At 42.8% G+C, this 23,423-nt stretch overlaps 4 protein-coding genes across 4 annotated transcripts in view; 1 reads left to right on the forward strand and 3 right to left on the reverse strand.

Annotated features, from left to right (window-relative positions):
* The window catches only part of numbl (NUMB like endocytic adaptor protein), a 49,853-nt gene extending 48,860 nt beyond the window's left edge, over nt 1-993 (reverse strand). The window contains exon 1 of the mRNA XM_076976100.1: nt 737-993. The gene's annotated coding sequence lies outside the window, so the exon portion shown is untranslated. The remainder of the gene's footprint in view (nt 1-736) is intronic.
* A 548-nt stretch (nt 994-1,541) lies between these two features.
* Nucleotides 1,542-8,852, reverse strand: coq8b (coenzyme Q8B). The gene is made up of 15 exons (XM_076976722.1): nt 8,727-8,852; nt 8,100-8,278; nt 7,601-7,915; nt 6,790-6,856; nt 6,509-6,580; nt 6,300-6,419; nt 6,036-6,121; nt 5,629-5,769; nt 5,306-5,387; nt 5,112-5,205; nt 4,715-4,856; nt 4,028-4,135; nt 3,688-3,753; nt 2,803-2,889; nt 1,542-2,604 (listed from the first exon to the last, which is right to left on the reverse strand). Exons 1-15 carry the CDS (start codon nt 8,734-8,736, stop codon nt 2,308-2,310), a joined length of 1,866 nt encoding a protein of 621 aa, XP_076832837.1. The 5' UTR covers nt 8,737-8,852; the 3' UTR covers nt 1,542-2,307.
* A 1,246-nt stretch (nt 8,853-10,098) lies between these two features.
* fbxo46 (F-box protein 46) lies at nt 10,099-15,706 on the forward strand. Its single transcript, XM_076976931.1, has 2 exons — nt 10,099-10,511; nt 12,625-15,706. The coding sequence occupies exon 2, from the start codon at nt 12,724-12,726 to the stop codon at nt 14,863-14,865; it is 2,142 nt and encodes a 713-aa protein (XP_076833046.1). The 5' UTR covers nt 10,099-10,511; nt 12,625-12,723; the 3' UTR covers nt 14,866-15,706.
* A 55-nt stretch (nt 15,707-15,761) lies between these two features.
* slc5a2 (solute carrier family 5 member 2) lies at nt 15,762-23,379 on the reverse strand. The gene is made up of 15 exons (XM_076976932.1): nt 21,131-23,379; nt 20,903-20,974; nt 20,673-20,777; nt 20,076-20,135; nt 19,849-19,953; nt 19,496-19,601; nt 18,922-19,002; nt 18,569-18,804; nt 18,223-18,358; nt 18,003-18,110; nt 17,628-17,778; nt 17,277-17,445; nt 16,843-17,058; nt 16,613-16,748; nt 15,762-16,399 (listed from the first exon to the last, which is right to left on the reverse strand). Exons 1-15 carry the CDS (start codon nt 21,236-21,238, stop codon nt 16,197-16,199), a joined length of 1,992 nt encoding a protein of 663 aa, XP_076833047.1. The 5' UTR covers nt 21,239-23,379; the 3' UTR covers nt 15,762-16,196.
* Between the last annotated feature and the right edge of the window lie 44 nt (nt 23,380-23,423).

Consider the following 23,423-nt stretch of genomic DNA (forward strand, 5'->3'; position numbering starts at 1 on the left):
AAACGAACGAACATATTTTATGACAAATAAGAGGCTAAGGTGGAGAATGCGGTTTAAAACGGTCTGATAATGACTCGACTCGCTTCATTCCGTGACCCTCTTACACACCAAGCGTTTCTAGATACGCGGGCCAGTGTTTTAATGCGTGTTATGTGTGTGTGGTGTGGGAGGAGCTCAGATGCGCGATTAAAGTCCATCAAACTGACCAGTTTTAGCCAGTGACCACTAAACGATAAAGCACTGCATAGTTAAAGTGCTGCTGCAGTGATGATGCTGGTGATCTTTGAGACCAGCGAGATGTGTGCTGCACACCGGTCTCGGCACAGTACCAGTACCGCGCCTACGCTGCAGAAGTGGACGTTGACAGCCCGGTTTGCCAGTCTGAAAGAAGCCATATGGTGTAATAACTCAATTATATCCTGCTTCTCGTTAGTCGACCATCATTTTAAAGGAACACAGCTGAAAGGGGGCTACTATGTGTACGGAAAACGGTAGACACATAACCGTCCTGAAGTCCATCAAGGCAGACGGAGCCCTAAACGTGCGGTTCGACTAAAGTGACATTTCGGGGTAGAAATGAAGAACATGAAGAGAGACGTGGGCACAGCATCAGTGGATTAGTCCAATAAGCATTCTCATACTTCCACCACCGTCTTAAGCCTCCGGCCCATGCAAGTCAGGTTTAGTGAGACACACACTGGATGTGGATCCAGAAAACGGTCAGACGAACACTTACCGAACTGAAGGGTGCGACTCTGAGTGCACGCACGTTTAGGGGTAAATCCAAAGAAATGATGCAAAACAATTATTTTAGAAAAAAATCTATCAAAACTGGGTGAGCATAGAATCAAAGGGATGACGACAATCTTGCTTAAACACGTGTGAGTGAACACATAAAATAAAAACATAAAACAAAAACAACCCGAGAGAGATTTTGACCAATTTTTGGATGATCTCAGCGCTTTTGTTATTCACTGAGCAGTCAGAGGCGCACAGTCTGGACTCTCCTCGCGACTCCACCCGCGAGCCCCGCCTTCTGCGCGAGGCCCGCCTTCTGCGCGAGCCCATTGGCACAGATATCCACTCATGCAAATGCCTCGGATGTTCCGGAGCTCAGAAGATACAATGTATCGGATTACTGCCCGCGGAAATGCCGACACCTAGTGGCACAATAAAGCACTGCGCGACCCTTTCTGTGCTTAGCTTAATCAAAATATAAGATTTTCAAGTATTCTTTTGTATTATTGCAGTCAGACTCCACTTTGCTACATATTATAATCAATCGAGTAAGACAGACATTTGTGTGTATTATACGGTCTTGGTCATGTTTAGTTCACAAGCTCCTACAATTGTCTTAATTAGGAACATGAATTTACATACTTGGTTGAATGTAGTTCCAGAATATCTTACAAAAAATAAAACTGATGATAAAAAACGAGGTCAAAATGAAGTTATCAAGTAAATACAGTGTAGAAGGCAGCAACACAGGCCCATGCACTAGACATGTGCAGAGTTTAAGCATTATTCACCAGGAACAAGGGTCGTGTTCCCATGGCTATTTTATTGAAACAAGAGTTTGAATTCACATTTTCAGAATTGTGTTGCTGTACAGTACTTTTAGAACAGCATAGGTTGGACGGTTTTATTTTAAATGTAACAGTTGCTGAATTAATTTGCATAATAAAAGTAAAAATATAACATTGTATGGCATTTTGTACTTACAAAACATTTAAGTTTCTAGACCCACTTGCTAGACCAACTTGTGAGTTTGAATCACTGATGGATTAAAATATTTCCTGATCAGCTCGGATCAAACTGAGAAAAAAAACACCCACATATAATTATTTTCAGTGTTTTTGTTCATTTAAATTGTAAATAGTTATTTTCACTTTAAACACCTTCTCAGTGAAAGGGTTTGTAGTGTCATTTTCTTTGAAACATGAGATATGAAACGCCTTCTTCAATAAAAAAAAAACAATAAAATATGTAAATGTTCTTAAAATGTATAAACAGCTATTACACTATTACAATGGAGAAATACTCCTTACACACACACACACACACACACACACACACTCTCAGACAAATGAACAAAGCTATTCTAGGATGAGTAAAGCATAAACTGTTAAATTCACACAAAATGCTTTTTTTATTTATACTACGGAAGGTTATGACCTTCCGTAGCAAAAGACGGTTCCTAAACGTCTCCACCGCATCAGAGCAGTCCGAGTCCGTCTCCCTACACACTCAACCAGTGACCATGTAGTGTTGGCTAGCTGCTGTCCCAGAGATTAATCCCTCATGGTGCTATACCTGGCCTTCACACTCTTGGCGTCGGCGTCTGTAGGCATTATAGATGTTGAGGAACATGTCCCGGCAGGCAATGCGTGCCCGTAGTTTGGAGCAGATGAGGAAGGAGCCGGCCATCTTGCGGTGCAGGGAGTAGGACTCCTCTGGAGGCGGAGTGAGGCGGTGCTGCAGCATTACTGGGATCAGACTGTGGATACGGCGGGTGGTGCTCTGGGTCCCGAAGTCAAAAGGCTCCGGAGAGGCGAACGCTTCCCCCAGGATCATCACCGCCTCGACGTGGGCATCCTGGAACGCCTGCAGGGTGGACAGCAGGGGGTGTGGGGAGGGAGGATATATGGAGAGGGGAGAAGATGGAGCATTTAAGAGGAAAAACTAACAATAGGACATTTCCAAAATGTCAGAGAGAATCGAAAAGTGAAAGATTTTATAATGCATTATAAAAAAATTAAAATAAAAAAAACCTATGAAATATCAGTAAATTCCCAACAAAACCTTGGTTTCATATCCTGTGAGGAACTTCAGGTCTTTGGACTTCTGCAGAACTGTGGTCCTATCCCCCACAGAGGCCGCGTGCACCACCTAGTGGATTTAACAGTACATGACATGTTAATTCAAACCCACAAAAAATTCAACCAAGAAACAAAATATTTTACTCAACATAAAGAAAATGAATGTAAATCAACAAGAGGACCAGCGTAAGGGTTAGCTTACACAGAAATAATCTCACTCTGTAGTTATGGGAAATTTTTTAACCAAAATGCATCATGGCAAACTGCTAAATATCTCAAGAATGGAACACCTGCTTATTCTATCCTCTAGGGTTTCTAAATGCACTAGTTGTGACAGATTAATTGTTATCTAAATTCAGGCCTTACTGGGTGAATCCTGTTATTCAAATCATGGGAATTTGATTATGGGTCCCATAATGTAAGTTGACACCAGTGCACTAATTACTAATCACCAGAGTGACTTTATGAACAGGAATTACATTTCGTTTTCACACACTTCATCATCAGAGGTATCAAGTCAAATTTAATTATATAGTGCTTTTTACAACACGTCACAAAGCAGATTTACAATACTATGGGTCCAGATCCCTAATGAGCAAGCCAAAGGTGATAGTGGTGAGGAAAAACTCCCTATAGGGTGGGGATTAGGAAGAAACCTCGGGAGGACCAAGACTCAAAAGGGAACCCATCCTCCATTGGGTGGCCCGTTAGCACAAGTCCGTATTTGTGGACAAAAGGTGGTTCTACAGTTATAGTTATGGTTCTTGTTCCCCGGCCAATAGTATCAGAACTATTTGTCTGGACACATTTTACCTCTCAGTGAGGATATGGGACCAATACGTATAAAACACTGAGAAGATCATTGTACCTCTATGTAGTCATCAGTGAAGGCCTCAGAGTATCCTCGACAAGCTCCAAAATCCAAAAGGAATATCTGATGAATAATAATCAGTATGTTAAAATTCTCTAGTATAGTTTTTATATCATGCTTCCTAATTGAAAGCAAAGAAAAAACAATGTAAATTAAAAACTACTGTTGCATCTTTTCCAAAAAGATCTTGGGAAAAAACATTTAATAAGAGCAAACATCATTTCTTATGACCAGTAAGGTGACAACCATGTGGTGTGTGTAAGAAATCCCAGAGGTTTAAACATCACCTCACAATACCACTAAAATAATCTGATGTGTGTCTGTGGAGACCCTTCACCTTTCCATCCTCAGCATTGTAGAAGAAGTTGGACCAGTTTGGGTCCGTCTGCATGAAGCGAAACTCAAAGAGCTCTCGGAGACATAACTGCAAAACACTGAAGCAAATCTGGGGAGGGATAACACATGATCAATCATAAATCACTTCTAGTAATCAGACTCAACTCATGACTCACACCTGTAAGTAATCAAAGTACTTCAAAGATGCTTTGACACTGACCGACTGATTCATTAAGGTCCGATATAAAATGTTTTGTGTTTTCATGGTGAGACAATCACAAATATTCAGGATTATGCTACTGTCTTGAACTCATAACCCCTTATGCTGTAAATGTAGATGTCTAACTTTCAACGACGCTGTCATTCGACACGAGCTATACACGCATGTCAATGCTTACTTGCTGTTTGACAAGCAACACACACACACACACACACACACACACACACACACACACACACACACACACACACACACACACACACACACACACACACACACACACACACACACACACACACACACACACACACCAATCAAACAACTTGATTAACATGGTTGTTATATGCTTGATTACCAGCTTCAGTATCAGTTTTAAACTGGTTCGGGTACTGGTACGGTACACTTCATCACTGTAGACCTACAGGGGTGAGCTGAGCACTGCACCCAGTGTGGTCCTCTCTCACTCACTTTATTCCTGGTGTCCTGATCCAGATCCACACAGCTGTCTAATGGGACTCCGTTAACCAGCTCCATAGTGATCACCCGACCAGCGCTGAACTCATCGATGATCTCTGGCACCCTGAACACCGGGTCTCCTTCCACTAAAGTCCTGCAGGAATCAAGTTTCAGAAATGTACCTTAATAAAACCTCTGCTGAAAGAGGCTGACAGTTCGAACTTGCATTTGAAGATGTGGGATAAAACATCATTGTGACCCATTTACTATTTTGGTTTTATTTTAGTGCACTCTCATATATTACATGTACCTTTATAAAAATATCTCAGTTCTAAGGGTGGGGTGTTTCAGAATGACCCTTCACCTCCATGTTGTACATTTTAAACCGTCAACATGTCACGTGGCGTACCTGAAGCGCCTGGCGCACTCCGCCTCCCTACGGTAGTCACACTCCCAGGCGAGCTCCCTCTTGACGACCTCAAGGCTGCTGTCAGCAAATAGCCCTGCCATGAAACAGCAGCTGATTGCACAAAACTCCATCCGTAGCTCATGTGTCTGCATGCTGAGAGACAAACAGTGGCGCTAACGTGAGCTGAACCTCACCATCAGGAAGCACCACGCTCAGCTTCAACACTGACATTAGGTTGCTCATGTCACTCTTGATACTCTTAGCCACACCAGGGTACTGCAGTGTAAGACAATCACAAGGTACGATCATTAGTTATAGAAGTTAATCTTGCATATTTCTGAATGTAATATCCATAAAATTATATTTTACTCGTGCTTTAAAAAAAACAAACAATAAAATGTCTGCAGTAGCAAGAAGAGGGTATATGAAATAAATATATGTTGTTTTCACAACAATTTATTAGACACAATTGGATACAATCATCATCATGAATGTGGCTCAGGTGAGTCCCTCTCACCTGTATCTTCATGGCCACTTCCCTGCCGTCTCGTAAGACAGCATGGTGCACCTGCCCGATGGAGGCCGCAGCGAATGGCGTATCCTGGAAGGACGTCAGCTGCTCCCTCCAGCCAGGGCCCAGCTCCTCCTCCACAACCTTCTACAAAAGGCACATGAACTCTTTCAACAAGTCATTTCTGTTGAGTAAATCAGCAGTTGCCGATTACGCAGTGACACAGACCATCATAATCATTTGTTGACTGCTATTGATTTTTTTCACCTCATACAATTTGCCTTCTGATGGCTGGCCGAAACTTAACACAAAAAGGTCAGCAAACCCAGGATATCCCTTAAACCCAGACAAACCTTTGAACTCAGGTTTACACCTAAACCCACGGCTAACACTTAAACCACAGAAGAACTTACATTCATTTGCCAGACTGGCATGAAGTCTGCACTTTGCCGAACCCTTTCAAATATCTTCTGCAGCTGTGGACTGATGAAGCTATTGTCTATGAATGGCATGAAATAAGCAGCATGACTATCAGTAAGAAAACAAACCCTTACATGCTTTGTAGAACAACCTTCTGTAATTAGCGGTTGCAATTAGATGATGTGAGCAGTTATCCTGCAGGTAGGTTTAGCATGGCTATGGTAGCGTGAGTTAAGATGGAGAAGCGTGTCCTGTACCCTGAATGCTCAGCATCTGGCCCAGCTTGAGGGCTGCTCCTCGCACCTTACACAGCGTGCTAACGATACGCTCAGCGTTGGCCTCAGACAACAGCGGAGAATCCAACACAGCATCCCCCTCTATGGGAGAGACATCAAAACACTCATATTAAATTAAATTAAATGAAGTAGCAAAGCTGAACAGAGCAGGTTAAGGGTCATGGGTCTACCTGAGCGTTTGCCTCGGAAGGACTGACGGGCTACCTCAGCAATGGCACCCAGCCCAAGCCCAACAGCTAAGCCTGCAGGAAGAGTGCAGGGTTAGAGCCAGAATGTATTTATACATATCCTTTTGAGCACTGTCAGAACTGCCAAGTAGCTTTGCTTCAGTGAATCAAACATATCAGTTCAACAGCTCAACCAGGGATAAAGCTAGGGTTGACCTAGCTTTAACCCGAGTCATTCTTTGAATAAACTTGATAATCAGAGGTCATCTTTGAACATCACTCACCTCCAAAATTGGCCAGCCGACTTATTTGTGTGACAGGGACTTTCTGCTCTCTGGCTCGTTCGTTCAGCTGAAAACACATCAGAATATGTTTTAAAATAAAATGATATATAATTACATATATGACATATGCAATCCATATTGTAGCTGGCCGAGAACTGGACAGAACAGCAGCTTTTAAATATGTTCATTATCCTCCCAATGTTCTGGTCCAACACACACACATCCTCAGAAAGTTGGACCCCCACCCTGAGATTTAAGATGGACTTGCTTTGCACAAGGGTAGAAGTTTGTTACCTGTACACCTTTGGTACCTGAACATCCTGACCCCTTATCACAGCTGGCAAGTCCTATTTATAGCCCACATCTTTCATCTACCACCTATAAACAGACTTTCATCCAGTCCATAGACTATTAAAAGACAGGAGAGACCACAAGGACGAAACTTCACTAAATTTGCTTTACTACGACAACACCTTCCCCCACTTAGGGGAGAATAGGGAAGCTGATTTGTCATATTTTATACAGACACAAGCACACTTTTATTTGAGTTCAGTCGATGACGCACATCCTGAACCTGCTCTGTATAGACTATGTTTATTACTATCTTATATTCCCTTGGCAATAAGTCAAGAAAAACAAATAAACAAACACCACTCGTATGCACTTTCCTACATTCTACCAAATGTCAACAAAAAGCCACACATGTACATCCACATTGAACAATATCATTTATTAAAGAATGAGCCTAATACATAAATTATTAATTCATAATGTTTTTCAATGGCTTGAAAACTCCACCACGTCTCCTCACCTTCTGTCGAACAGGTCTGCCAGGTCCCTGCTTAGCTTCCCTGGCCTTTTTGATGTCCTCTGGAGTTAGTCTGGCCACTACAGAGTCATGAACAAACCTGGTGTGCCGAAGAGGCACCGAAACGTGCAAGAAACGAGCTGTTTGCCCAGGCCAGCCACTACTAGCTTCTGCTGTTCTGGGTGTTCCCATCATATCAGCACCACCCTCGCTAGTGACCCCTGGTGGTGGCTCTGAGCCCATGGCACACTGTGCAGCCTCGTCCTGCTCCATTTGATCCCATTCCTCAAGATTGGGAAACTCCTCAGGCTTCAGTGTCTGGGACAAATACAACCAATAAAAATCAATCTCCGCTCAGGGAAACTTTACTCAGATGGGCAGCAAAATATTGTCAAACTTGCCTTAATCATCATACTGACAACTATGTCAGTCACTCTGAATAAGAGTGTCTGCTAAATGCTGTAAATGTAAATGGTATTCTGGCATTCACCAGACATCCTACCTCTTCTCCCCTCGTCATGGTTCCTGCCCAGTCCTGCACCATATCCTGGGCAGTTTTGACTCCTGCCCCCAAGGTGGAGTTGCATGCCACCAGTCTCAGCTGCTCGCCTTGGGTTGTAACAAAGGCAGCGCCCACCTTGCCTGCACCTCTCAGTACTTGTAGAAACTCAGACAACATTGCTACAAAGAAACATAAAACAACTTTTATTAAAGTAATTCTGCAAAACTGGTGCATCTTCCTAAACGTTGACAAACAAATCCTGCGGGCACGTTCAAAGTAAATTGAAGTGTTGAGAGTCCATTCCTGCGGCCACAGTGCACATTAAGGCGCAGACCTGCTCAAAATGCACAATACTCAAACGTGTGGGGGGTCAATGGAAGCAATGCATGTTAAATAAAAGGTCACATCTATATATTCGTAAGTAAATTTTGCAATACCAAAATAGTCATCTGAACTGTAAGCACGATTCAGAAAACAGTTGTGTTACCTCTTGGTTACTGGAAGTGCAAAGATCTCTTCAAATGATACTGTAGCTTGAGTATTTAGCTAACTGCCTAACAAGCTAAAAATCTAATTTCTTCTTGCATATTAAACACACAATAACATATCTTACATAGAACCACTTACCACTCGTCATAAATTTGGTCCTACAAAACGTTTAAAAAGTTTGTGAAAACTAGATGACGCCTTTCCAATGTTGTCAATTCATGGGTTAGCTGCACTGTTTCGTGCTAACGGAGCCGGAAATGCAATAATGATAGACGTACTACGTGGCCAATCAAATTTAGAGACCCGACCCTAAGGCGGGCTTTAGAAGAAATGACGTGCACGCTTTGAACCACGTTTTGGTTTATTTTGATAGACGTAATTAAATACAATAAAATACAAAATGTGAGGCCTTGTGGGTTGTGAGGGACTTCTACAGGAGTTTGATTCGCAAAGTCCTCCGCTAATTCGACCAAGCAGAAAAAATATAAATGATTACTGGCAAAACAATGATAATGCCAGTAAATAGGGAACTGGTGGTAACTGTAATAGCAAGAATGACTAATGGAAATATAGGCTATAATTAATACGAATGCTTGCAGGTTCGTCGACATATAAGGTACAATACAGAACAAAACAAATGTCTTGAAAAAACTTTTAAACATTTGATAACATCTAAAAATCCACAACTTACGTGGTAACGAAAAGCAATATGTTAAACAATTTTGAAGACAGTGTTGACATCTACTAATACATTCTATAAAATGATTGTTACATTTAAATATTCAATTTAAACTATTATTAATTGAAGTACTACCAAATGATATTATTTTAACTCTTATAAAGACGTAACATTTTCTAACATAAATATTTAAGTGCTACACCAGCACCCAATGTCATCCTGGACTTAAATGTATGTGTTGCCCTGTACTGGTAAATATGGTCACGTTCAAAAGATTAATTGGCCTTGTGTAATCACACAAAAATAAGAAATGAGTAGAAGCTAAATGACAAGCAGCCGTCAAGGTCAGACTGTATTAAAACTGTTTCTCTCCCCTTTAGAATAGTCATGTAGATCGATAAAACAATCTTCCTCTCATAATAAAAGCTTGAAATGTATATTCTAATGCAAATAGTAGTCTTTATTACATTTACTTTATTATATTTTATAGTCAACTATTTTAAGGACAGGGTGGACAATTAAAAACTGAGTAAAATATACCATACCTCGGTTGTTTCTAATATTTACATCTCAACATTAGAGATTTAATAGTATGCTAACAGATTTAATAGGTGTTAATAAGCGCTCCATAAGACATTCATAGCATTTCTTTACATGTGCCACTATTAAACCCAGCGCATACATTCTGCCCAAACGTACTGATAAAACCATCGAGCTGGATGAAGGACGAGGAAGAGGAGGAGGAATAAAAAGAGGAGGAGGAGGAGGAAGAGGAAGGGGGGCAGGAGGGCAGTTTTGAGCTGCCATATATGGACACACCATCAGCTCCGTCTTCCTATTGGCTCCTGGCGTCGTGCAGCTGCCTGTCAACAAGATGGCCTTCCTCTATTGCTTATCGAAGACTATGAAACTACATTTGTTTTATAAAAACATCAGGTTTTTCTACGCGTGTTGAGGCCATAGCTCTATAACACATTGTGTTAACTCCAAACCCGCGGTTGTTCCTGAAGTAGACAGACGTCGTCTGTCGAAAACGTTGTGCTGCGAGAGCACAGTGAGGAGATTGTCATTGGCTTGGCCAGATAGGTCGCAGGCTAATGTTATTGTAGCAGAGCTGCAGCACCTCGGCCTTGTTTCTCTTCTGTTTCCTGTGTGTTTTTAAAGATATTTTTTATTTTAAATAAGTTATCGTTTTGTTATGATTATTGTGGGCAAAAGCTGCTGGATCGAAGAGGTATACAAAGGTAAGAGTCGCGTCGCGGTGCGTTTTTATCTAACGTTGGCTAGCCTCGATGCTAGCTAGATGAAGCTAATGCTAGCTAGCCCAGTTGATCTGAGGGTTTATTACACTGCACAACATTCATCATCCACATCTTACAGCTGAAACGTCTGACAGCGTATCGGATGTATCCAGATTGGTGAAGTAACCCGTTATCACAGTATTATACACTTGGATTAATATAATTACGGCAGTTAAGTCAAAATATATGATGCCAGTTTGGTAGCTTGCTAGCTAGCTATATTAGCTAGATCGTTTTGGGCCCCAGCTTGGCTACAGATGGTGTTGATGTATACACTAGTACCACTTTGGGTTTAATCCAGTCATATTAGTCACCTTCCTACCCGGAGTATCTGTATTTACAGTGATTAGGATGGCAAACTGTACCAGCTAGAAAACAACGAAGAATACAGCCAAATTAGTTAGCTGGTTAAACTTGATTGCCTTGGCTAGCTAGCTAACAAACTGCAAACCACCACACAGTTTGGATGAATTCGACTTTATTTGTGTAACTTGTATATCGGTTCTACTTCACTCGTATGCTTAATTTATAAGTGTATAAAAAACAGTGTATTTAACTAACCAATAGTCCATTTAAATTGGAAAAGTCGAGTGTCACCAGGTCGCAGTAACCGAGCTCAGTCAGTTTTAGCTAGCGAGCCTAACAAGGCCGTAGATGCGACAGTTAGCATCTAGTATGATCGCTGTTCTGACGGGTTCATCTGATTTACCGTTAATGTAAGGCAAATCTGACTAGCAGTATTTTGCACTGAGGTGCTGCTGAGCAAAAAAGGGTGGGCTGTCTTTTGAATAGATCTAATTGTACACTATTACAGAACCAAAAGTGAACCGTTTTAACCGAGTAGGTGCATTTAGAACATTATTTATAAATGATGACTATAGAAGAGATGAAACACCACTAATTACACACCCCTGCCCTTTTCTGCTGGAAAAGAATCAGCTGTTCAACTTCATAAATGAATGCTCACCTAATACATCATCTATATTATACTATATACCTGACTTGTTTTTTTTTTTTGTACCACTGCCTCTATTGCTTGTTTTCATCTATATATACTGTTAAAGTTACTTAGAAGTTTTTAAACTGGAACCCAGAAATGTGGTTCAAGTATGAACTACCCTAATGCTTTTTAAAGAAGAGCTTCATCCAGTCTTTCACAGTAAGCGTCAATTAAACCACCTCTTATTTATCACTTCTACTGTTTTTTGGTGAGCTGAAAAGTGTATCTTTTGTTTTTACCGGTATAGTAGGTTAGCACAGACACAAAATGAATAACCGAAAGAGAGCAGAATCATCTAGTGTAATATTCAAATGTTAAAGAACTACCGAACTCTCCCTTTACATTTGTCCCCAGTTCACACTTTATTACAAATACCATGCACACGTAAAGCTAAGAGACTGTGATCACAACTTGTTAGCCATCTTCTTGCCCTCAGCAGTCATGAGGATCTGAAACCCCAGACTGCTATTTCTGGATGGTAGACCATGTTTAATCCAGCTGTCACATGAACACTTGTAAAAATCCCAGTGACACTGTTGACCATGTTACTGACATATCATTGTTTATGTCACCACCAAAGTAATGGTCCACCACCGGGGTAATATTTGGTCAGTAGTATGCCCTGTGGACATTTAAGGTGACTGACAACCTTATACTAACAGGTGGGATCCAGTCTATTTTTGTAGCATATGTAATTATACCTAATAAAGCTGCTGATGAGTGGGGATATAAAAATAGTGATGCTTTTGTGTAAAATCCAAATGGCAGGTGAGTAACTATGGTCTAGTGTAGTAGATGTGGAGAAATTAAAAGTTGAAGTGAGATGCACAAGGTTTCCAAAGAAACAGGACAAAAGAGAAATGCTTCAGTGCCCCTTTGTCTGAAACGTCCCGTTTCTCTGGGAACCTGCAATTTTTGGATATCTCTGTATATCTGTAGATACACCCAAACCAAGTGTTATGTCAAAATGTATTTAAATGAGCAAATTGAAAAAATCATCAATATGGAATTGTACGTGGTTTCAGATTCTTACTTTGTTTTTTGTTTACTCCTCAGAAAACTTTGGTGGACATTTCATTCCGGCAGTGAGAATGATTGGTGAAGTACAAAGTAACTGCCCTGCGTAGTGGCAGATATGCTCCCAGTGGGCTCAGAATGAACCGTGACACCTTTTCCCACATACGCCTTTGGTGCCCACGTCCCTTTGGCACCTATTCGCAGAATAACCCGTACACCAATGGCACAGTTGGCAGTGGGACGGCACCATCCCTCTGTAAAGCTGATGCAGTTGGCAGTGGGACGGCTTCCTCCCTCTGTAAAGCTGATGCAGTTGGTTGCACGTCTGTAGAGGCTGGTGGAGTCTGTGAAGAGCGTGATGAGGATGTTGGCACTGAGAACACGCCCCCTGCCCCATCGTCCACACTCCTGATCCCTCCAACCCCCGCGGCACCCTCTCCTACTTCCCAAATGGAAGATGGTAGGGTATTGCTGGATACATGGTATGTCATCAAACCGGGCAACACCAAGGAAAAAATAGCTTTTTTTGTGGCTCATCAGTGTAGTGGGGCAGGGTTTCCCAGGCCCAGTGCCATGAAGGTCAAAGGGAACTGGGGTGCGGACTGTACCAAGGCTAAGCGTCGACGCCGCTGCTCTTCCTACGATCCCCCTACGAGAGTCCAGCATGTTGGCTCAGAGGTGCCGTCAGAGCCCTGTGAGCCAGAGGACCGCGGTGGAGTTCACGGGACTGATCTGCTCTCTGGAGTTCACGAGACTGATCTGCTCTCTGGAGTTCACGAGACTGATCTGCTCTCTGGAGTTCACGAGACTGATCTGCTCTCTGTGGCCGAGATGGTGGCTCTTGTCGAACGGCGGACCGCTATGGCCCTGCATGGTATGGTAGCTCAAGGACAGACCTCTTCTGGCAACCACCATCACACAGTCCTTCAGAATCTGGATTCTTCGTCTGTAATGTTCCTGTCCGAGAGCGCTCCGCTCCAGCAGGCCTGCAAACGTGACTCTGAGCAGCAGCAGGAGTCCTGCCGTGTCGCTCGAGCTGTCGCACATTTCGAGTCCCAGCAGCAGAATCTGGAGAGTGCGCTCCTACGGCCTCAGGTTCACAGTTTGGCCAAAGAACGGGACTGCACGGGTGAGACTGGAGCTGCCAGCCAAAGCCATGGTCGGGGAGAAGTTAGGATTGCTTTTCGGGTGTCTAGTTTGGACACCCGATCCCAGTCTGAGCCAGAGGGTCGCCCGAGGTGCATGTTTATGAGTTGTGGATCTGGAGGAGGACAGGCAGGAGCCAGGGCCAAAGAAAAGATAACATGTGACCTGTACCAGCTAGTTAGCCCTTCGTCTCGAGACCCAGGTGCCATCCTGGCTGGCTCTCCAAAGTCGGATCCTTTAGGTGAAGGTATCGCTGAGCGGCCTCCCTCTACAGCACCCGACCCTAACCAAGATCACTGCTCAGGGGAAAAGAAGACTGTGGCTCGAGAACGGATGACTGGCTTCCATGTTGAAGTTGTAGTCACAGGTGCTGTGGACCAATGTGTGTTCTATGGTAAGGACAGCACAGAGAATGTCCAAGAAGAGACAGTGTGCTTCGCTGTGCCTGCTGGCACTAACACGGCTGGTGCATCAGAAGACCCACCACCTGGCCAGCTGTTCTTCCTGCAGACTCCGTCTGTGGAAGATGAAAGCGGCACTGGGAGCCCAAGCGTATTGTGCTCTGTGGATTGTGCAAACAACAACGGACCAGTAGGGGGCACCATAGAGAGACCAGAAAGCCCGATTGCCAGTGGGGACGACTGTACTGACAAATCACTCTGTCGCCTCTACCGTCATGTCTCCCACGACTTCCTCGAGATCCGTTTTCAGATCCAGCGGCTCCTGGAACCTCGGCAGTACATGCTCATGCTGCCGGACCACATCATGGTCAGCATCTTCAGCTATCTCCCCACCCGCTCTCTGGCTGCTCTCAAGTGTACGTGCCACGACTTCAAGGCCCTGATTGAGACCTACGGCGTTCGTGCCACGGACTCTCGCTGGAACCAGGACCCGCTGTACCGCGACGACCCCTGCAAGCAGTGCAAACGGCAGTACGAGCGGGGGGACGTGTCTCTCTGCCGATGGCACCCCAAACCTTACCACCACGACCTGCCTTACGGACGCTCGTACTGGATGTGTTGTAGGCGCACCGACAAGGACACCCCAGGCTGTAGAGTTGGACTGCATGACAACAATTGGGTACAGCCGTGCGATATGGTCCAGGTCCGCACCAAAAGAGAAGACGGGAGGTAAAGGCAGGGGACTTCTGGACTCCCTCCCTATTCTCACGTTGCCTAAACCTCATGCCACTGTAATATTTCTGGTTGAGCTCGCCTCCCCTGTCTCGGCTTGTTAACCTTGCTCTCATGTCAGTATAGTTCTTAGCGGAGCACCATACTTAATTCTTACTCCCATAATATGCAGAGCAGCGCTCACGTGTGAATACCGATGCCGATTAAATGAGGTTAACGTCTGCCGCATGGGTCTAGATCTATAAATGTATTTGTGAATTGGTTAGAAATTCTTATGGCTTGGCAATCTTTCCTAAGACCAGCTCTGAAGCCAACTCCAGCCTTGCAGAATTTGCAGGCAATTACTAGTCTTGTGGAAGTTATTAAATGTACTGAGGTTGGATGTCAAGTGTTGTATGCTGAACGTGTGGGGGGGAAATAAGAGCAAAAACGATGTCACTTTACGAATTCCTGATGTCACTTTGTAATCTACAGCTCAATTGCTCGTGTTTTCTTTGAGTAGGAGTGAGTTTTTCTTTTTGTTTCCTCCTTCCTTCTGGTTTTTGAAGATCTTCTCAGAAAGCGTTATTGAAACGAGCCTTTGTCTTGACCAGACCCTGCTGCAGCCGGCCTGCCACTAGCTGCCTGTTTAGTGGCAGAGGCCAGTACATGTGCAGGAACACCAGGTTCCAGCCTTAACCTCATCCATTCCGCTTTCTCCATCAGTCTGTAAAATCTTTCAAAACAGAATCAAATGTTGATGCTGATCCCTTTGGGTTTGGGAGACCGTTGTAGGTTTCACTGTCAGATAATGCTATAAAGAATTTTTGCCTCTAAAGTAAATAAAATTTATTTAAAACCGGTGTTCGTACTAAGTTGCAGTACCTTTTCTCATACAGTTTCACAAGCCCATTTTAGCATGTTCTTTAATGTCCTTTAATCATGCATGCAATGGGATACCTTCTGGTCATTTGTACATAGTTATAAGTTGAACTGGGAAATCGGTATATAATCAGTATAAACATATATATTTCATATTTTGTTTTTGTATTACGAGTATAATTTTTTTCTGTATATTTTCAGTACTTTTCTGATTTTTAAAAAAATGGGATTCGTTTATTTTTATACTGGATATTGTTATAACATGCTATAATAATATTTATCAAAATCTTTGGTCCACCTTACTTACTAAACCTAAAACATAAATGGGTTCTACGAAGTACATAGGTGCATCTTAATGAATAGTGTGTCATCCATTATGGTATGTTATTATTAGTTCTTCTGATTGCATTTCTTCCAAAAGTTCCACAGTGATGCATTAGAATTTGACCTCTAATCCTAGGGAGGGTCCCATCAAGCATAGAATCCCCACAAATAGACAGCCACGGTCATCATGATGAGGGCGTTGGCATTGACGAAGTACTTCCACACTGGGTCTTCACTTATGTCTGCTAACTTTGTGGGTTCAGCCACCATTTCTTCAGTGGGCTCGGAGTTACGTAAGCCACAAAACCAATCGATTAGATGGACGAGTGCAGATTTACTCCCATTACCACCTGCAATACAAGACAGATTATGAATACTTAAGATTCAAATTGGATTACAATGCAGTTGTTACAAGCTCATCTCGCAGATTTGTTTGGTCAAATGTTTATTTTTGCATGTACATTAAAAAGGCTGGTCAAATGTTTATTTTTGCATGTACATTAAAAAGGCTTTTCCTACAGAGTACCCCCTCAAGGCACCATTTTGCTTTGTGGATGCCTTACTTCCATTCTCAGCAGATGTGGCTTTATTTTTTTCTTCCATTTCGCTGCGAGCTTTCCTTCCTCGTTCGTCCTCCTCCCAGTCCAGATCTGCACGCTCTTCCTTAGAATAGCGCAAGCTGAACACAAGCCGATGAAGCTTGCAGAGGGAATCGTACGGATGGAGAAGTAAGTATGCGTGACCAGAAGGACGCGGGAGGGTGACCTCGTGTAGATGCTGAGTGTTCACGTACGTGTTTGTCTTCTATGGGCGCCGTGCTGAAGCTCACCAGGAGGACCAGCACACCTGTACAGAAGAAGAGCAGCACTGCGAAATACAGGTAGTGAACCCCACAGATGAGGTCCGGGCATCTGGACGGGAACAGGCAGCTGTCAGAACCAAAGTAGAACTCTGGTCCCATGCGACAGATTCCCATGAGTAGTCCACCCATTAGACCCCAGAAGGCCCCCTGACGGCAGAGAGAGGTGCTGGGATTGAGAAGTCGCTCAGTATGTGAGTCGGTGAACATGTCATTGCAAAGATTACACTCATAACTGTTGTAAATATTGTCTGTTGATTGAATGTAAACTGAATTCATAGCACTTGCCACAATTTCTAAAAAATGGTTACGTTACACACACTGCTGATATCTAACCATAATATATAATGAAAATGCATATTAATTACCGGCTCATTGACTCTCTTTACGAAAACGGCCAGAAAGAAAACTGCTGCTATAGGTGGAGCCAGGTAACTGGTTACTGATTGGATGTAGTCAAACAGCTGACCATTCTGGGCAACCTGGACCACAGGGATCCAGCAAATACTTATTGCAACAATGCAGAGCACCCACACCCTGTTGGAGTATAAAGACAGCGGATTAACGACAGACTGGACACTTCCCACATACTCCTACATTATGAGGGGTGTTATGGCTGGAGTCTAGCACAACAAATGTCTACAATTATCACGCATTACTGTTTGTTATCTTATTGAATAAGAGTAAGTGTTTGCTTGATGATTCTGACCGATTCTGACCTGCCAACTATCATGAGCTCTCTGTCCCGAGCCTGGGGCCGTATGCGGGTCCAGATGTCCATGGTGAACAGGGTACTGCTGCTGTTGAAGATGGAGGCCAAAGAACTCATGAGGGCTGCTAGCATAACAGCTAGCATCAACCCCCTCAGACCTGAAGACGGGAGAGCAGAACAACGCAGTACAACAAGAGGTTATAACAAAAAAATCCCCCTTTTTATTCTCACAAACCACTGTAGCACAGTGACTGTAGCTATGGCACTGTTGATGTGTGAGTGTGAGAGAGAGAAAGTTACTGTGGCTGTCTGCTCTCCAGTGCTGTAAATTTACAATGAGTGTGTGTGTGTGTGTGCGCCCGCATGTGTGTATATATCTCACCATCGGGCATGATCGAGACGACCAGCTTGGGGTAAGCAATGTTGGAGCAGCCAACTTCCGCTCCACACACCTCCTTACACTTTTCCGGCAAAACACACCCCACCTCATCTAATAGAACAGTGTACAGTAGCAGAGAAGAGCCCTCAAACGGTCTGCATTTAGATGTTTCTGTATATGAGCGAGGAGGCAGACGGGCTGTGGTGAAGGTGCGTGGCAGTACCAGGGAAGAGCACCCTGCTGATCATGCCAGGGAACACCATGAGGAACATGGGCAGCAGCTTCAGGTACCCACACATGATGCAGCCGGCCTTCACGTGGGTGAGGCTGCGCGCGGCTAAACATCGCTGGACTATGACCTGTGGCACAAAGTCAGTGGATGCCAGTGCTCAAAGCACACCAAGCATTTACATATAACATTACGAGACCTCCACAAACACTGCTGACATTCTAGCAAGAAGTCCCTGTACTACAGTGCTCTGACAACTGGGGGATAATCTAGATTTGAGACCATTTTTCCAATTTTCTGACTGCCAAGAACAGATATGTGCAGTGTTGTGGTGTCTCACCTGGTCACTGCACCAGTACCAGCCACCTATGATCGCAATGCCAAACAGCACCCCAGGCCAGGGAAGGTCACTGCTCACGGGGTCTCTCAGCAGGTGAAAGGCGTCCTTGCGTGGCGTGTAACAGACAGCCGAGATGTTGTAGCGGTCGGGGTGTGAAGACAGCCTCAGGTGAGGAGATGGTAAAGCCAAACCGTACTTCTTAAGTAAAGCACTGTAACCTCCAACTTCATAGAAGGCTGTCAAAAAACAAGATAGAAGTATAATCTTGATGCTTAATGTGTAGGTAAATCTAGTGACATGTTGAGATCAGAGTGAGTCCCCCTTGTGCTCCCAGAGAAGGATGAGAAACATACAAAAGCCCATGAGGACAAAAGCTCCAGCGATGATGACAAAGGTCTGGACTGTGTCTGTGTACATCAGAGCAGCCAGTCCGCCTGCAGGGCACAGGGTTACAAACCTCACAGATTTATAAAGACACATTATTGAACATTACTCAACATTCAACAACTTTTGTATATGTCCTATGTAAACATGTATGTATGTATAAATATATATGTATTGCTGCATGACTTGACAATTTTACTAGAATAGAAATTCATAAGGTCTGATTTATTAAATTTATTAAATGTCTGATTTATTAAAATCATTAGAAAAGGTAAACAACTTTTTGAGACTGTTCTTACTGACACAGTAAATAATTCAGTTTTATTTTTGAAGCCCCTGCAATTTGGCCATAGAATATTTGGCCTTTTTAAATCTCTGTTGCTTTTAATACTATTTCAATACCAAGGAGTCAAACGTCAGTCACACAGTAATTGAGGCTTTCAACTTCATTCATGTCACATATGTAGTTGCCGTTGCAACTGTACTTTAGATATCCCAAATGTAAACTTCTTTGTGTATTATGTGAGTAATTTTGAATATTGCCTGTGACTGTGTAGAGCGCAGTGATGGAGAGGAGAGCAATCACTGCAATGTAGATGTTCCAGCCAAGAGCCTGCTGAATGAACACTGCTCCAGAGAACATGTCCACCTAACAGAGACAAAAGCCTTCTGAGCACAGACATAAGGCAATTACAGATACACATGGATTCACACCATGATTTCAATTATGTAGTGGTTAAGTGTGAATTCACATTATGATTCTAAATTCCTCACAGAACAATGTTTAAAATACTGACAGAAAAGTTTAATCCCTACATATTAGGTAGTGTTTTTGTACTGTGAACAGACAATGGTTCTGTTTAATTCACAATGCTTTGATTTGCATTTATACTTACAGAGATCTTTGTGAAGATGTACAGGAAAAGGGAGATGACAGAGAGGTACAAACTAATTCTGGTCCCTCCAAATCTTTTCTTTAGGTATTGTGGCATAGTGATTACCTTTTGAAAAGCAGAATTCCATAAAACCCAAATTAACTCCACACATGATGTAGATTAATCTCTAAAATAAATTATTTATATCCAAATAATCCAGTATGTTCTTCACTGAAAAGGGAACTTACTCCAGCTGTTAAATAAACAGGCACAAAGAGCCAGCCCAACAGCAGGACAATGAATAAAGCCTGAAAATACAACATGCTCAGAAATCTCAGAACATGCTGCAAACATGCTCAGAATACACTCAGAAGACTCATAATGCTTTGAACACGCTCACGACATATTCAGAGTATGCTTTAAACATGCTCAGAACACACTCAGAAAACTCCAAACGCTGTTCAAACATGCTGAGAACACACTTAAAACAATCTCAAAATGGCTAATAAGTCAAATGGGCAATATAAGCTTATCAGTAAATGCTTAAAGTTGGCCACCATTATTGTAGCGAAAATGATTTACATTTATTAAACCTTGTGCTTTGATTTGTCTTAGATCAGTGCTTAGATTTTTTTTTTTTAACTGACAGGAACTCTTAAGAAACAAGCATAAAGCAAATTAATCATAAAGCAAATGAATTGCTGTATGAATCTAAAACACAACCTAGTACTGGTACACAGCCAAAATGAGAAAATCAATATGATTAAAACCCAGATTACACAGCATATATGTGCAGGTGCTGGTCTACACCTGCAGGATCTGTTCGGATATCTGTTTCAACTCACGTTCCATTCGAAGCCTCCTACAGCAATCCCACTTGCTGCCCCAGTGCCTGCAAGGCCAACAAAATGGCCACTGCCAATATTGCTTGCAAACAAAGAAGCTCCCACCTGTATGAACAGGGCAGAGCAGAGTGACCACATTTAACAGTTTTGTTAACATTTCTTTTCTACAACAGTACATTTGTTGTATGTCATATAGAAGCTCAGAGGACCGTTGGGAACAGAGATCTTACCGGCCACCATGACATCGTCTGTCCTGCAAGGAAGTAACCTCCCACGGTGCCACGATTAGTCCTAAACATCGACTGAGAAAGAGGAAAAAAGGTAGCTGCACATTGTCATGCTATTGCTATCTAAGAATAAATTCAGATGAACTCAAAATGAACTTATGGCAAATACATGTAATTTCAGGGTGCTGGGTAATTTTCATACTCGTACACACAAAATACTTGAGCACTAACCCAAATTCCCACTCCAATGACAATCACAAAGTAGCCAAGAATCACAATGATGTCTGCTGAGTTGTTGATGATTATATCTTTTCTGGTGGAGTTTGCCATTTCCCCCATCAGAAGATATTCTTCTAGGCTGATTATAAAACGTTGGTTTTCAAATTGCAGTTCGGTGTCATGCAAATGCTTTGAAGAGAATTTCTCCCAAGAGTCTTAGGACACGATCCAAGACCTTTGTTCAGTAGGAGGAAAAAGGCTGAAGAAGGTATTAGTGAAAATAATCATTAACATCACATCCCCCATGAAGCATGTACAACTGTGTGATGAAGCGTTTAACTGTCATCATCAATGAACTTACTGTAGCTGATAGTTAATATGCTGGTTGCAATGAAACAAGATGTCTTGTCTGAGAAACTCACTGGACAATCATTGTGTAAATAAGGTGCACTGTTACTCCCAGTTAAATTTCTGAGTAGCTTGTGATTGTAAGCAACTTTTGGAATTTGCTGACAGGTCATATATGGTTGTTGTTTAATAAAATGGGATTTACATACACTCCTCAATTTATTTTTAAGACTTTGTTTAAGATGTTCCCAGATTAATGCTCCCTAAATTGCATGGCTTGTTACTCACTCACGTTTACAACTTGCCACAAGGGGCACCTTTAGCACCGAAGTAGCTTTGGTACTTCGTCTCAGTATTGTCTGTCCTTGTTTGAGTATTATCAAAAGTTATTATGTTTATTCTGTACAACAAATTGTGTATTGTTAATATAGATTCATTTATACATTTAATGAAATGCAACGGTATTAATTCCAGGTATAATACTGGACACCTAGAGGCCCTAAAACTATAACTGTTATAATAACAATGTTTCTAAAGTATGCTTAGCTAGCAGTTTGGCTGACTGGGTTACACCTTCTGTATGTGCTACACCTTCTCTCTGGGGTACACATTCTGTCTGAGGTACACATTCTGTCCGGGGTACACCTCTCCGGGGTACACATTCTGTCCGGGGTACACCTTCTGTCCGGGGCACACCTTTTGTCGGAGGTACACCTTCAGTTTAGGGTACACCTTCAGTCTGGGGTACACCTTCTGTCTGGGGTACACCTTCAGTCTAGGGTACACCTTCAGTCTGAGGTACACCTTCTGTCCGGGGTACACCTTCAGTCTAGGGTACACCTTCTGTCCGGGGTACACCTTCTGTCTGGGGTACACCTTCAGTCTGAGGTACACCTTCTGTCTGGGGTACACCTTCAGTCTGAGGTACACCTTCTGTCCGGGGTACACCTTCAGTCTGGTGTACACATTGTTTGGGATACACCTTCTGTCTGGGGTACACCTTCAGTCTGAGGTACACCTTCTGTCCGGGGTACACCTTCAGTCTAGGGTACACCTTCAGTCTGGTGTACACATTCTGTTTGGGATACACCTTCTGTGTGGTTTACACCTTCTGCAGCTCAGTGAACTTCTGTAAGAGCAGAAGAGTCTTCCTAGACCCAACAGCATACATGAGAGAAAACTGGATATTTTAACTAGTTCTGAAAGCATATTAACATGTGTTCTCAGTAAGAACACCCCCACCAGTTTGGTTCCTGATACTAATAATACATTTACTACTAATCCTGTTAGTCACATTAGCTTTAAATACATCAGTGAAACTAGATAGAAAGAGGAGGCAGAAACAAAGTGCCCATGGGTCAGCACTGTTTGTACAAGCTTTTTATGGAAGTGCTGAGAATGTTGCTAAAGGGGACGATCAGGTGAGGAACGCATGAGTGGTCTGAGGTAGTCCACCGGAACACTGCAGCCTGGTTAATCATCTCAGCAGATGGAGCATCTTGAGGAAACACTGGAGCTTCCAAAGTGAAGGTTGGAGCCTGGTTTCATTCAGGTGATCTTTCTGCTGTCTGAGGCCTGGATAAACACTCTTGCATTCAGAAAACTAGTATAACTTGGAAGTGTAGTTTTACTGCCTATCACAGCTTTAACAAATTTTCTCAATGCCAAACTAAGAAGAGCACAATGCTTCTACCTTAAATTGATCTTAAAAAATATCCTTGATACCTTACTAAACAGTACGATTCCCAAGGTCCTGGAAACTTTGGGAAATATTTGAATATTAAAACATTAATATATATGATTGTTATTAATGACTGGCGACCTGCCCATGGTGTACCCTGCCTTCGCCCGGAGATGTTGGGATTGGCTCCAGCCCCCCCGTGACCCCGACTAGCGGGATTAAGCGGTTCAGATAATGGATGGATGGATGGATTGTTATTAATGCTTGTTTTTGCTT

Source organism: Brachyhypopomus gauderio, chromosome 16 (assembly GCF_052324685.1).
Source record: "Brachyhypopomus gauderio isolate BG-103 chromosome 16, BGAUD_0.2, whole genome shotgun sequence".
Taxonomy (NCBI): Eukaryota; Metazoa; Chordata; class Actinopteri; order Gymnotiformes; family Hypopomidae; genus Brachyhypopomus; species Brachyhypopomus gauderio.